General features: G+C 35.7%; 1 protein-coding gene across 1 annotated transcript in view; it reads left to right on the plus strand.

Annotated features, from left to right (window-relative positions):
• The window catches only part of TMEM135 (transmembrane protein 135), a 176383-nt gene extending 162693 nt beyond the window's left edge, over window positions 1–13690 (plus strand). The window contains exons 10-15 of the mRNA XM_084531480.1: window positions 4254–4421; window positions 7533–7596; window positions 8351–8427; window positions 10075–10173; window positions 11628–11695; window positions 13261–13690. Coding sequence (XP_084387606.1) covers window positions 4254–4421; window positions 7533–7596; window positions 8351–8427; window positions 10075–10173; window positions 11628–11695; window positions 13261–13393 — 609 coding nt within the window. The 3' untranslated portion in view covers window positions 13394–13690. The remainder of the gene's footprint in view (window positions 1–4253; window positions 4422–7532; window positions 7597–8350; window positions 8428–10074; window positions 10174–11627; window positions 11696–13260) is intronic.
• The last annotated feature ends 2449 nt before the right edge of the window (window positions 13691–16139 follow it).

Consider the following 16139-nt stretch of genomic DNA (forward strand, 5'->3'; position numbering starts at 1 on the left):
TAACAGAAAATTTAGCATGGCTTCAATATAGAAAGGTCTTGTTCAGGGACTAACTGAGGACAGCAATCAAAATACAGTTATGGGGTTTTTGTGACTGGAGTGGATTATTTCCGTACAATTCTTTGCTTAGTAATTTATTCTATAAAACAGTATTTTATATTGCATTTCTTATTGATGGCACCTACATACAACCATCAAGATAAGTCAGCATGATACGCACAAATGTAAAAATAGTGCCCAACTTCCTAGGATCTTTGTTTCCTGGTTGGGTGGTAATAGATCTACAGAGTGCTACAGGTTTGGCAGTTGGATAGGTTTGTGAAACTTTGCTGCATCAAATGAGGCTTTTCTTCTCAACCTCTCACCACTATCTCAGTCCATTTGCTATCTCATTCATGGATTGTGCCTTTTCTTTAGGTTGTTGTTTTCTTCAGGCTCAGCACCATGTGGGTATACACCTATCAGTACCCTCATAACCCTATATTATTTTAGAAGCACTGCTAGAATAAACATGGGGATTTCTTTTAGCGTACTTGTAATAGAGTTGATACCTCTTCTCTGTGGAAAACTGTCTTAATCTTCTAGAAGATTGTTTTTGCTTGTGACTTCATAAATAAGAAGAGAAGTGATTCTGCTATTATGGAATACAGTGAACTTGAAGTGCCTTTGAAATAGAAGGGTGACAAAGAAATAGGAGTTAATAGTGTTGAATCACTCCAGTGGAGGGACCAAATCTCATTTCAGGTTGAGAGTTCCTCAAATTACAGCAGACTGGTCCCACACTACTACCTTTATTGTTTTTTGGGGTTGGGGAAAGGGAGACATGTTAATGATGAGAAGAACAAGAAAAATTTTAAAGGGGATATTCAGAACTCTCTGTCCACTTCAGTTGTTTATTCAGCATCATTTTGTTCACATTTCATACACCTGGGGGGGATGACGGAGAAGCTATTATTTTATATAGATATATATCTATATAAAATAAATATATATTTATTATAGATATATTTTATATATCTATATTTTATATTTTATATATCTATATAAAATAAATAAATAATACACAGATATATATAGATATATATGAAACCCAGCGTTCAGCTCCCAATGGAGCAGAAATAAATCTTGACCTGACTAAAAATGAAGAAAAAAAATAGTTTCAAAGGCTATTATCTCTGTAGAGAAATCAATTATGCATTTGAACTATACTTCATACTTGTACCAGTCTTGTATAATATTATAGTATAAATCATTCTTGACTGCAATAATATAACCAGGGAAATACCAGTTGATCAGATGAGCTGCTTATTGCCAGAATTTTCCCTCTGTACTATATATTCCCTTACCCCTGAGCATCTTGTTTTCCCATTATTATATCTGTGCTTAATTACCATTGCATGCTCTTTCTCTCCTGCTTCATACTTCAGTGCACATTAGTAGTGGACACAACACATGATAGCTTTTATGTAGTGTCTAATAATGACATTAACACCTGATTTCATCAACTTCCCTTCTGATTCTGAATACATAAAATGCAAAATATCTTGGTTTTGTAAATGCTTGAAGAGAGCATGACAGGCTAACGAAGGCAGTTGAACCGTATTTTTCTTTTGTGGTTCCTATTGATTACAATGAAGAAAACTTAGCCAGGGGCAGTTTCTTTTTTTCTGTCAGTGCTGCAGATGATAACAGGTGGCTGTCATAAAATACCCTATGACGAATATGACCAAAATGAATATGAGATTATTTTCTAATGATTGTAGCTGGATATTCTGTCTCTTGATTGAACATGGGCTACTGTATACCCAGAATAATTTTTATTGCTGTACATGTACATAGTTATTTTAGATAACTTAATTTAAGTTATCTAATTTAATTATCTAATTCCTAGTACATTGCAACAGGTTGACTCGTTTTTGGTATGTTCCTGGACTCCATTTATGTGCACATGTGTATATCTGGAAGTGACTTATAGCCAATATCTTGACTGTATTATTAACTTTCTAAGAAATATATTTCTCAAAAGAATTATTTCATGAGTTTAGCAGATATGTAGTTTTACTGTGCTGCTACATCTGGCTGATGTGAGTCCCAATTTTAAATTTCAGTGGAGAAATAGCTTGTAGCAGGGTTTACTTATCTCACTTAAGTTTATTATGGTTTCCTACATACACTTTACTGTTTATTATTTGAGGTCTTTTTGGAAGATAAAAGTAACAATATCATGCATTGATTATATGATCTAAAATGTAATACTTTTTGTGACTTTGAAAAGCACCTATAAATATGTGATATGCATTCACCTGGTCGATTTAATGAGCTAAATGGAAAGACTTTGTGCACTACTTACTGCTGCTTGCTGTGCATCAAAACTAAGCCTTAATCCTGCAGGTCAGCACTTCTAAGTTTGTAACTCATAAAAATAAAATGGCAGGTATATATTTGACTCTTTGCCAGCTGGAACTGAAGTGTGTCCTAATGCGGTGTTCCTCATCCCATCTGAATGGTCTTTTCTACAGCCAGGAAAAAAATCAAGTGTACCTTATTGTTGTTTGTTCTCACTGGGCTTTGGTCATAACTGGTATTTTTAGGACTTTCTTTTTATATAATGGTACCTGGTACTGTGATCATCTCTTTTATTTATTTATTTATTTATTCTCAAGATGAGGGCTGCGTACTTCATGCTAGATTACGCCTTCATTTTAGGTGTGGATTTATGTTCATCTTAACTTTGACATTTTAACTACACAAAATTCACAGTGCACTTAGAACTCTGCCTACCATATATACCTTTCAGTCAGCATTTTCATTACACGATCACAAAACACTGGGTCAGTAGCTGTTCAGTAAGTACAATTTACATACCTTTAAAAGTAGTAGAAGAAGAAATGGAAAATTTTCATGCATAGCTGTTGGATCATAGGTGTTTCACTCAGAGGGTGGTGAGAAGCTGTGGATGCCCCATCCTTGGAAGTGTTTAGGGCCAGTCTGGATGGGGGTTTGAGCAACCTGGTCTGGTGGGAGGTGCCCCTTCAGGGGGGTGGAACCAGGGGGTCTTTAAGGTCTCTTCCAAGCCAAACCGTTCTATTATTGTATGATATGATCACCAGATGACACAAAATAGTTTCTTCCACTTGATTCCTATAAACACTCATTGAGTGTTGTCAGGGAGAGTAATTGTTTCAAGAAGTTTATTACTGGATGTTTAACCAGAATAGTTTTATGAGCTTTAAGATGCATTAGAAAGTTCTACAGAAGGGAAAAATGTTTGGAGTTTCTGAGTTGGAAAGGTTGCTCAATTGAGGCCTCTGACAGTTACCACTGTCTCTACAATTATCTGAGTGTCCCTGAATACGCTCTGAAAAATGGGCTGGAGAAATCACGAGTGTTGGGTCATGCCTTATTTGCCAACGATGAGTGCGCGGCATTCGGATAGTTTTCAGATGAGGTATCTTCCATACAAACAATGGATAGATTTTATTCAGAATTCTCTGAGAAGTTCAGCCACAGGGTAAGAATGATGATAGGAAGCTTTGGTGGAAATTACAAGAAACTGGGGAAGAGGATTTGGAAAGAAACAGTCAGTGTAGTTTTGTGATGAGATATAAAATAGCAGATCCATATCTAAGGGAGAAGAGGAAGAGAAAAATCATTTGAAGCCACATTATCCTTTTTCAATATTTCTGGACAAAATCTCCCCTTTGGGTCTGTACTTTATCTTGCTGTACACTTCCTGAAGCCTCCAGTTTGGTTGAGGGAAAGTGCATGAGCATGTGCCAAGCCATCAGGGTCAATTTCTAATTCTCCCACTTTCTGAAATTTATTTTGTGTGGACTTTTTACTGCTTTAGTGCTTTCTCCAGACATTTGAGTGTAAAAATGCATTTTTTTTTTTTTTTGTCCCACATTACTTTCCTCTGTACCCATTTGTGGTTAAAAGCTGGTCAGTAACCTGGAAGACATCAGGATTCTTTCAGAGGACAGAATTTTGGAGCAAAAGACAAATAGAGTTTGTCCTTTGAGGCCTATGAGATATTCATACAAACTAAAGGAGAGTCAATTGTTTACGATTTTATTGCTTTTGCTGTTTTACTGGGGAATCTGGACAGGAAAAAAAAGTTTGAAGATGGAAATGCATTTTGTTTAGTATATGCAGAATGGGTTTTAAACTGCTCGATGTCAATAATAAGTACTTCTGTAGACATTTTTTATTTTCCTTCTTCTGAATTTGTGGTTTCTTCCTGTTTTCTTTAGGGCTTCATTAGGATGTTTAGCATTGGTTACCTGATCCAGTGTTGCCTTCGGATCCCATCCACCTTCCGGCATCTGTTTACAGAGCCATCCCGGCTACTTTCACTCTTCTACAACAAGGAAAATTTCCAGCTTGGAGCTTTCCTGGGATCTTTTGTCAGTATATACAAAGTAAGTTTATAATATACAGAGTGTCGAATGCCACTTTTTTATTTTGTTTTTCAGAACATCAGGATGAGGTAAAAAGTCTAGCCACTTCATATTACTGACACAGGTTTCTACAGAATGGCATTGACAAATTCTGTAGCATTGTGATAATCAAACCATAAACAGCAAACAGATCTTCCATTCCTTCTATTTTTTCTGTCATTTCTGAATAAGCAAGATAGATTTTGAAGCATGACATCAGTATCAGGAGATAGGCATACTTCAGAGAAAGTGAATTCAGATTTCAAAAGACTTTCTTTTACACAGAAACATTTTCATGCAAACACAAGTGATGACTGCAGTAACAGCATTGTAGCCAAAGAGAAGCCATTTGCACATTTTTTGGCTCAAATGTCTCTGGAATCCTTACTTGCCTAAATAGCAGGAGCTTGCAGAACATACATCATGTGCAACTGAGACATAGCACTTACCACTTGGAAATCAACCCTTCTGCACCATTATAAGATGACAGATTGTGAACTGATACACATTCATTCAACATTGTTGAAGTTAATTGAATTATGTGTATTAATGCCAAACAGAATGTAACCAAACACATGCTATAAGGGAGAGTATGTTACATACTGCAGTGCTGAAGCGGCTTTTGCACTTTTATGTTCCTAATCACACATGTAATTTTTCAACTGCCACTTCACTTCTCTCCAAAGCTAAGAGAATTTTGTATTATTTAGGGTGAACATTACTTCGTGTTTTTTTTTAAACCCTTATATATAAGTAAAACAGAATCTCACTTAAAGTGTAGTTGGATTGAAACACAAGAATTTTTAAGTTTACCGAGTTTAAAATTTTTGATGTCAAAGTGCAAATGGCCTATTCAGAGTTTACTTGAAAATTCATTTGTTGCTTGAATTTTAGGAAAAGTGCCTCCAGAGAATAAAAGTATTTAAATTGCAAAAACTGAAATGATTTTGATTTATTTTAAAACCTCTAATTGCAACTGAAGTATAAATAAGTTCTATGGATGTTAATTTTATGAGGGTCAAATACTCTGACCTTTATTTGTAATTTATTAAGTAGGTGCTTTCTGTTGTTTACATTCCATAAATTTGGGATGCATTATGTTTTTCTTCCAGTTCGAGTTAAGCATGTAGGGCAATAGAGATCCTAATCAGTCCAAAAGATTGAATCACAGCCAAAACATTTCTTGATGTATTTTGAACCCAAAGGAATTATATTCTGCCTTACTTAAAAAAAAAAAAAAAAAAAAAAAAGTCAAACTTGTCCCCGAGGGGTGTCTGAAATGCCTTTGTAGAATTGCAGTAGCTGTACTATTAATATTTTGTGTCCACCTGACTGTTAATTATTGTCAGCAAATAGCAAATAAGGTTTTATAAAAAGTCGGTTGGCTATGGTAGTCTGGTTTCCTTTTCTAAAATAAGATTAAAAAAGTAAATTTACTACTCAATTTTTAGTAGTAAAGTTGAGTGTTGTAATTCAGTTTTGGGACACAGACATATTCTTCTTCTGTATTTTTTTAATTTCAATGCATTGTTCAAGACTTTGAAATCATAGAATCATTAAGGTTGGAAAAGACCTCTAATATCATCTAGTCCAACTGTCCACATACCACCAATACTGCCCACTAACCCATGTCCCTAAGTACCACATCTACCCTTTCCTTAAACACCTACAGGGACAGTGACTCCACCACCTCTGTGGTCAACCAGTTCCAGTATTTGACTACTCTTTCTGAGAAGAAATGTCTCCTAATTTCAAACCTCAACTTGAGGCCATTCTCTTTAGTCCTATCACTAGTTACGTGTGAGAAGAGGCCGACCCCCAGCTCCCCACAACTTCCTTTCAGGTAGCAGTAGAGAGCAATAAGGTCTGAGCCTCCTGAGTCTCCTCTTCTCCAGATTGAACAACCCCAGTTCCCTCAGCTGCTCCTCACAGGACTTGTGTTCCAGGCTCTTCACCAGCTTCGTAGCCCTTCTCTGGACATGCTCCAGAGCCTCGATGTCCTTCTTGTAGTGAGGGGCCCAAAACTGAACACAGTACTCATGGTGTGGCCTCACCAGAGAAGAATACAGGGGGATGATCACTTCCGTGGTCCTGCTGGCTATACTATTCCTGATACAACCTGAAATGCTGCAGTGAGTTCACATGAGGGCCACCGAGTTGATTTGAGGACTGTGTCATCTGATGTGCAAGGAGAAACTGGGAGAAAAGGGTTTCAAGCTGGAGAAGGAAAGGCTGATGGAAGATCTCACTGTTATTTATGCCTCCTGGAGGATGCAGAGAAAACAAACTGTTCTTGGAGTTATGCAGTAGCAGGATGAAAGGGGATGGATTCAAGTTGAAATACAGGAAATTCTGTTGAAATATAAGGAAATATTTTTTCCTGTGAGGGTTGCCTAACATTGAAACAGGTTGCCTGGTAAAGCTATGTGGTCTTTGTCCTTGGAGATGCTCAGAACTTAATTGGATGAATTCCTGATCAACCTGCTCTAATGAGACCTGGAGGTTGGACCAGAGAATCTCCAGAAATCTCTTCCAATATAAATTATTCTTTTGTTCCATGAAAAGCACACATTAGATGGATTAAAAGGCTAACACATATATCAAAATAGATGTCAGCAGGCCGTCATACAGAATTATATAATGTTGTTTCAGTGCCATCAGCACTCGATCTGGCCCTGCTAAGCAAGTCTCCAGCAATTTGGAAACAAACAGAAATTTACCAGGGATAAAATTTGGCAGCAAAATATGGATTTCCAAAACAGTTGGAAAAAACAGTGCAGAGGATGTGACAAACTTCTCATGGGAGAGTCAAGACAACTAGAGCAAATGAAGATGTTCTCAAATTTAGTTTTTCTGAACACATGCGAATTAGATTGTTATTTTAAACTGTTTTGCTCTCTGATTCTGAAAAGAACAGTAACAGTAAACAACTAAAAATAAAATTCTTCAGGTAGTGTGGATTATGGGTATTGTCACACTATATCCTTAATTTATGCTGTGTGCTGTATTACTAGTTTACAGCAGGATATCTCCAGTCTGTGAATGCTGAAAGAGAAATAACTTGGGCTAATCCTGCTGTCTGTTCACCTACAGGGTACTAGTTGCTTCCTGCGCTGGGTACGAAACCTAGATGATGAGCTTCATGCACTTGTAGCTGGTGAGTCCATGATAAGAAGCCCATATTGCCTGTGTTGGGATTCTGCAAGTATTTCTGTAATGCACATAGCTGGATGTCTGTCCTCCTGTTCCCTTTCCAGAGTTATGTGATAAAAATAGTGCTGTATACGTTAAGGCTGTGTTGGTGGTGTTTCAAGTAGTGAAACACACAGTAGTGTTACAAGTGTTTTCAAATAAAGACTTTAATTAAAATTGTAAGGTAAATTCAATCAAACGGTCTGTTTTTCATGTTCAGCTTCAAGGACAATAAATTATTGTATTCACAAATGTAAAGTTATCCTTTATTTTCTAAGACTTTTGATAAGAGGTTCGAATACTGGCACTTCCATATGTGAAAGAAAACACATTTGAAAGGATGAGCTCAACTGAATCTGAAGAAGGATTATTTTCCAATGAAATATAGGTAGTGTTGCAGGCCCTTCCCTCCTATTTGTGCACCTATTGCATTGGTGAAACCTCAGGGGTCTCTCTTGTTTGTGGGCTGAGAGAGGAAATTTGAGGCTGTGCTCCTGATCAGAGCCACAAACTTGTTTCACAGTTTCAAAATTCTTTTTTTTTTTTTTTTTAATGGCAAGAACCATACTTTGATAGTCAATACAGGAACATCACTGAACTTTGTTGTAGCAGAAAAAGTATCATCTTGTGCAACATCTGTTCATCTGTTGAGCTGATGTATGGCAACAGCAGCAATAAATCACAATCTTAATAATGCTTGTGTTTTCTAATTGTTACAGGGTGTCTAGCAGGAATTTCTATGATGTTCTACAAAAGTACTACTATCTCTATGTATCTGGCGTCCAAATTAGTAGAGGTAGGATGTTAACCTTGTAACAGAACTCTTTACTGTATATATTTTTTCAAGGCAGAAAATGAGCTTTATAAGCTTTGTCAGAACATTGCAGTGTAAAACAGGGTTGTATAGCAGTTCTGTGTTTTAGTAGGGACATGCCGAGAGGCAGTGCCATTCTGTGGTCTCATTTCTTTCTTATTTTCCTTTCTGTGTTTCATTTTAAAAGGTCTTTATACACCGGTGTTCGTGTATATTCTCCATGATTTTTGGTAATCTTTTCTGATAGCTCTTTGCTTTGTAGCTTTTATAGATTTTTCAATCTAAAAGTTTCAAGAATGCGGATTTTGTCTATTCTGCCAGAAATGTAAATCAAAACTAGCCCTTAATTGCAGATTTATTGCCAAAAGCTACAGCTTAACTTCCTGCCTTTGTTCCCTAATTTTGGCATTCAGCAATCTAAGATAACTCAAAATAGCTTAAGTTTTAGTCTATAGCTGAAGTTGTTTGTCAGTATGCTTAATCTGATTGAATTCCCGGCTTTGCAAAGAACTTTGTTCTAATTACCATTTTTCCGGTTTGAATTATTTCTATGAACTTGTAAAAATTGGGAGCCTGTAGGGGCAAAAAAAAATAAATTAAGAATGTTTGTAGAGTTTTCTATGTTGATTATACTTTGCTAACCAGCTTTTGATTTCTTACTGTGATTTTTCCATAAAATCAAGACTTAGTCCTGGTTATTTCCCCAGCAGCAACACTGGAATAAGTCGACAGTGTTCTCCTGTTATGCATCATCCCTGAATCACAAAGCTTTCTCCTGCAGACCTCAAGGGCTCCCTAGTAATATTTGTCCATCCCCTTTGTGGGTGCAGAATTCATTTTAACAAGAATAAAAAGAAGGAATGTATTTTTCTTTTAAGTATAAAATTAAACATAAAAGGGAAGTTATACTCTGCTTATTTCTGTTCCTTGTCATCCTAGATTCAAGCTCTGAAGGTGGTTCACATAATGGTTGCATAAAAGCAACTCTGAGTTGTCCATATTGACTTGTGGAATATCAGATGGAAAAAAAACACGAATAGTGTCTTGTATTGCTGATGGTTTTCTCTTGAGTTTGAGACATTGTGGCTGAAGTGAAATAAGAAAAGTGCTTTGTGTTCTTTCTTTCTTTCCTTTTTTATTTTTTAAAACTACTTTTATTGTCTTACGCAAGCCAAGGGTAACTGACCAAAGAGGCGTGTGCTGCTTTGGAAGGTCAAGCTGTGCTCAGGAAAATAAACTTTACATGTTTTCTCAGAAATAAAAGTACGTGATTTCAAGCTGTTTAAGAACAGTGAATATTCACTTTGTTGGAATAGTTATTGTATTATTCTTCTGCTTTTTTAAAATGAAGAATTTAGCATAGCAAACTTTCCCTTTTTTATCTTTAAGATCTATACTACCCTTTTAACACTCCAGATGTTGCTAAGTCCTGTTCTGTGCATTTATAGCCATTTATTCTATTGATCTTGGATAACTTCTATAAGCAAGCTCAATCAATAACACATTTATGGACATATACAAAATTATATGAGCATAGATTAGTAATGTTGGCCTGTTACTTTGAAAATGTATAATAAATGTAAAAAGCTACGTTAAATTTATTTTGTTTTATTTTTTTTATCTTTATAGACGATATACTTCAAAGGCATTGAAGCAGGGAAGGTTCCCTATTTTCCACATGCAGACAGCATCATCTATGCCATTTCCACATCAATATGCTTTCAGGCAGTAAGTATGTTGTCTTTGAATAGCATATGAACTTCTCTGAGTTTAACTGAAATGTTGAATAGAATGAGGATACAGTGAAATAGGAAAAATATCATGTAGTAATTTCAGCAAGATGTTGTGAATCAGGACTCCTACAACCTGTTTTTGAGTGTCACTGTGGGAAGATCATTTCTGTGACTCAAATTTCTCATATGTTTGTAACTCAATACATTATATAAAGCTCTGAATTCTTTGGAAAGGATCTCAAAACACATTGACCCAGGAGATGAATATAAATGTAGGGACTTTCACAAGCATATGAAAGGACCATTTCTCAAGGAGGCAAACAATTTATTGTAATATTACAGCGTTAAAAAAAAAAAAGGAAGTTTTCCCTCTCAACCAACTTGAAATAAAGTTAGCTGTCTGAAAGAATCTGCAAAAACTAGCAAGGAAATCTTAAGTCCTACATTTGAAACAAGCTATTTTATCCTTTCTAAGTCAATCATGTACTCTTACCTTCAGCCCCTTTATTGACTGCATTAACTATAAAATTTCCTTTTCAGTGGTACCCAATTACTCTCTACACTATTCCACTACATCTGCCCCTTTCTAGAAAATGAAATCTATTTTTGTGCCCATCAATAAAGAGAAAACATAAAGTAGCTTTCTGCTGTCTTGCGCCCAACAGAAGAGATCCACTACTCCTACTCCTCGTTGCTTCAATTTATTTGTGGTTATTTCTCATTCTAATATCAAAGTAAACTAATATTTTTTAGTACTGGGGATGTGCCAGACAGTCTGTGACACTGAGATCTCAAAATACTACTGGCAAGGATCATCACATGGAGCTAAAAGAAATAAAGTTATTATGAAGAAAGAGGAAAGTTTTTTTTTTTTTTCATTGCTTAATGACTAGCTGAAAAAGGAATCCAAGACTCGAAATAAATTACTAGGTTTAGTGGGGAGGAAGGAGGGAGAAATTAGCAAAGTGATCTATACTGAGGTGTTTTTTCCTCACTATATTCATGAGTGAGATGGAAAAGTAGTCAAATAGAAAGATTATTTCAGATATGGAAAGGGATTTGTAAAGGTGACTACACAAAATATGATAAGAATTATTTATGCTTTCTCTACACAACAATGAGATCTAAATTAATTGCCACCACTTTTGAAAGATAGTGTTCTGGGAATACCAGTATCTGCTGGTGGTGCTCATATGCAGCACTGATTTCAGCTGTGAGCAGTGTATCTGCTGTTAGTGTTGGACATTGTTGGATGATCACAGTTGCTTTTAGTTTATTTTTTTATGAATCATAAGAGGAATTTATATCTATGTGTATAATATATAACATATATATACATGTTTCTGTAACCATCCTTCAATGATCACTGCTTTTGGCAATATAATGTACCAGATGAGGCTCTCCCCTGAACCTTTCACAGCTGGCTCTTACAGATTATTTTTCTTGCAGGCTGTCATGGAAGTTCAGAACCTGAGACCTTCATACTGGAAATTTCTTTTACGATTAACGAAGGGCAGGTATGTAATCCGGGTATGTTATGGCTTGCCTAAACATACCATTGATCACATTCAACTTTCTGTGTCATTTGTTGTCAACAGCATAGCTGTAGCAGTACATATGGGCTAATTTGCTGTGTATTTACTTTGCTTTTCAAGTGGCTTCCAGTCCACTTGAAGTTCTTAACTGCTGATTTAGTCTAATGACAGGAGCAAAGACTTAAATGTGGTTAATACTGTTCAGCAGATGAGAGTTTAACTAGAAGGCTTTTTTATCTGTTTTCACTTGGAAAGGTGGAATGCTTTCAGATTTCAGTGAAATATGAAGAATCCAGTAAACAAACACAGAAATTGAAGGAATCATTTAATACATTCAGTGATTTACAACATGGTATTTCTACATGTTTAAAAGTATTAGTAGAAATATCTGAATATTTCTTAAGAGTGCTTTGAAGATTCAACTTTTTTTTATAGAACATCTATTTCAGTTAGGAAAGGATTTTTTTCAAGGAAAACCTAATGAAAAATTTTCAGTGGTAAGCAAGAATTTACACTCTAATATGTTAAAGTGCTTACCTTTTAAAATAGATTCTGCTTTAATTGATTTATAAAAATACAGTTTAGTGAAGTGTGCATTATTATATGGATATGCTATATGGCAGAACCAAGGCACCCAAATCACAGTGAAGATCAGTTTAGGAATGGGATTATAAAAGGTAACGTCTGGATAATCCTGAGAGTTCCTTTCAGTCCTTTCAATGCAACCTACTGTGGTTTGAGGCACAGCATAGAGAAGAGATCGTCTCTGTCCAGACTGTAAAAATAGAAGAGAAATCAGAGGCCAGTCCCTGGAGCATGTTAAACCTACACACACCATGGCACAGCACACTATTAGCTGGACATTAGGTGACTTAATACATTGCTAGATGTGGTGGGAAGCTTTCCTTGGGATGCCTAGAGGCAACCTCTGAGGCTGTACAAACATGATACGGTGGATGATGTCAGTGCAGATGTCCAACTTTGGCTGCATTTTTCTCTCTTATATTAATTCTAAGATTGCTTTAGTTGAAAGAGAAGAGGGAAGAGAAATGCAATTCTGCTCCTTTATTTCCTCTGAAGCAAATATCTGTAACAGTAATTTTGACACTCTCCATAGAAGCAGATTATTTTGACATTTAAAAGGTCTTTCACTCAACAATTTTAAAGAGCAAAGAGATGGAAATAGGTTGTAACACCCATTAAATTGTTACCCAGACTTACACAGGCATGGCCAGGTTATGTTCCACTTGAGTGGAAAAGACAGTAGACAGTTGTTTGGGCTTTTTTTGTGGAGTTAAAGGTTTTTCTTTTTACATAAGTCATGCTATATAAAGCGTATGAAGTCAAAACACTAGTGATCAGATTGTCAAATGTATTTTTTCATGTCTTTTTTGCCCAAGGTGAAAAACTTGCAATCTGTAAAACAGTGTAGGCTGAAGCCTGCATTTCAAAGATTTGGATAGTCTTTCATGGAAGTGAAATAATTTTAACAGAAATTTATTTTTTTTTGTTTAAGTGAATAATCTGTTCACTCTCTCATTTTTTAGGTTTGCTTTGATGAACAGGAAAGTTTTAGATGTATTTGGTACTGAAGCATCTAAGAACTTCAAGGATTTCACGCCTAAGCTTGACCCGAGATACACTGTTGTACCACCAGAGCTACCTCTGGAGCTGTCTTGAAGATGACAGTATACCTTGTCATTGAATGTGATCAGCGTTTTGTCCTGAAAAGTTAATTAACTTAACAGTCATATATATGGAGGAGGGTGTGGGCTCCACTTCAGTATTATTTCAATGAGAAATGCTTTTTACCAATCAACAATACTGGAGCTTTGTAGGAAAGTGTGGCTTAGTGATTAAGCCCCTTCCACGTACAGCACATATTTCTGGGTTACTGTAGTTGGTTGACAGTATGGTAGATTCCTGAATGAATTAAACAAATGAGTAATATATTTAGAGAAGTAAAACATACATAAAACATAAATATGCATAATTATTTCAAAAATTCTATAGTCCAGACCAGTAGAATATTTCTTGGTAAAACTAAAAGAAATTTTGAGTTTAGAAAGGAAGACATAAGGCGTAGTTAGGTCCAGAATTGTTCCTGATCTTAAAACTGTTGTAGTCTGGTAAAAATGCCTCCTTGTCTTTCTAAATTGCGTCGCTGATTTATCTGAAAAGAGCCACTGCCCACTCATTATTTAAAAAGACAATATTTTTACAGAGCTATGGTTGCAAAGTAAGGCATTCCTTAGTTAAAAAAGAAAAAAAAAAAAAAAAGGCATATTAGTGCAGAAATCACATTCCAGGGCTGTAAATCCCAGTGACGATATGGATAACAGACAAGGAAAATAAAAAGGCAATACCAGTGACTTGTGCACCATAAGGAGCAGCAGGGTGTGGTGGTTTGTATCTGCCAAGTGGAAAATGACAAAACAGGCAGGGGAAGGAATAAAATGTTTCAGCCTCCGAGATGGTGCTGGAAACAGCAGACGGTTACAAAAATAAAAAAGCCAAGAACAAAACAAAACAAAAAAATCCTCCAAAATATACTGAAATTAAATGTTTATTTTAAAGGGCTTGACATTGTCCATCTAGATGGCATTGGCTTGTTTGTCAAGCTGCATGCCAGCTAGCATTTCCAGTGGCCTTTAAAAGGGAACTGACCCCTGAGGTTAGATTGTTTTGACGATCATATTAATAATATTTTTACCTTGTACTTGGAGAATGGTTTTCTGTTGGCCTATCAGACAGCCATGACTGTGACAGTTACTTTAAACTTAATATAGTACTCAATGCAAATAAATACCTATTCAAATTCCATCTCATTTTTACCCTGCATATATTTGTACAGATAATAGTTTGTGTTCTGAAGCAAGACCTTGACATGCTAATTGCCTTTTTGCTTTTGGGGGCTTTTTTTTTTTTTTAAAGTAGAGCCCATTCAGGTGATGCTGAATGGTGTTTGCTACCTTAGAACTTAATGGAAAGATGAACTATGTTCACATTCAACTGAAAAGACACGTGGTAAGCTAGGGAATATAGGTTGCATGTATTTTAAAAAGAAAAATGAAGAAGTAATCAGTGTTTCTGTTGGAAGTCTCTGTCAGATAATATGAATTGGATTAATTAATAGAATCTCTGTCTTGTAACACTGTAATCCTACCCCAGCCTTACGCATATTTTAACTGCCATTAGTTTAATTTCCTATTACTGACTAAACAGTAATTTTTATTGGATTTACAAAGATGTCATGAAAATTGTACCAGTCTGTGCACAAAATCTGCTTCTTCATCAGCTACTGCAACAGTGATGCTTTATCATTGTTTCTAAAGGTGCTTCAACCTTTAAAACAGCAGTTGTCCAGTTAGCGCAAATACAATTCTACAGGCTAGTTTGTATGCAATATTTTATTGCTTGAAATATTATATTAAAATTCCTCAAAAGGAAATAAAAGTTAATTCAACAAGAAGTTTAAGAGGATCGTAATAAATTTGTAGTGTTTTTCCACTGGAATATGGTCTAAAATATTTGACCATGTAAAGTCTGAAAAGTTATATATTTTAGGTAATATGTTAGAACTCACACAATATATTATAAATACTTTCTAGTGTAACTATATACTGTTCTCAGACTTCAAAATATTTTATAAATGGATTAATTTTCTTCACTGGAATGACAATTGTGATTGTTTCTCTATTTGAGTTTAAAAAAAAATGCAAGTACTACATCTCAGCAGCTAAAGAAGTTTTGTCTAAGCTTTCTTCCTTCCAGAATTCACAGTCCTTGTTTTATTTTCATGTAATGTAAAAAATAAAAAAAAACTTAAATTATTTTTATTCAAATCAAGTATATGTAAGAAAAAATAAAATAAAGTCCTAATGTTTTTTCCCAATAATAAACAGTTGCTGCTTGAAAAAAGTGACTTTTTGTTAATATTGTTGTTAATTAGCTCTCTGGAATCATGACTGAAATAATACGCTGGTTACGGAATGGTAGGAATGTGAGCAACCATTAAAGTTGTGCTTATTTTTTACAAAATATAAAGTCCTGATGCAGTGGAAGTGAAGAGGTAAAGCAAAAGCAGTTCAGCTGACAACTGCAGCTCTGTACTTTCACGGGTAATTGTACAATATTAGCTGACACCATTCAATCTGTCTCTTTTAAACAGAGAAAGCCACTGAACTAGTTATTGAGCACGCCTCCAGCTCTGGCTTTACCATGTGGCCGGATGGTTGGGCCTCATGTGACTCAAACAGCGATGTTCCCTACCACCTGACATGGCACAGCTTTATTCTTTTTTTGATCATATGATGGGTGTGCCTGATGACATCCAATTCCTTGCAAAAGAAGTTGATTTTGCAGAGAGTACTGGGGGAGACTTGCTCAAGAGATGATGGGAAGCAAGGGTCAAACGGAGATGCCA

This window comes from Aythya ferina, assembly GCF_964211825.1.
Source record: "Aythya ferina genome assembly, chromosome: 1".
Lineage (NCBI taxonomy): Eukaryota > Metazoa > Chordata > Aves > Anseriformes > Anatidae > Aythya > Aythya ferina.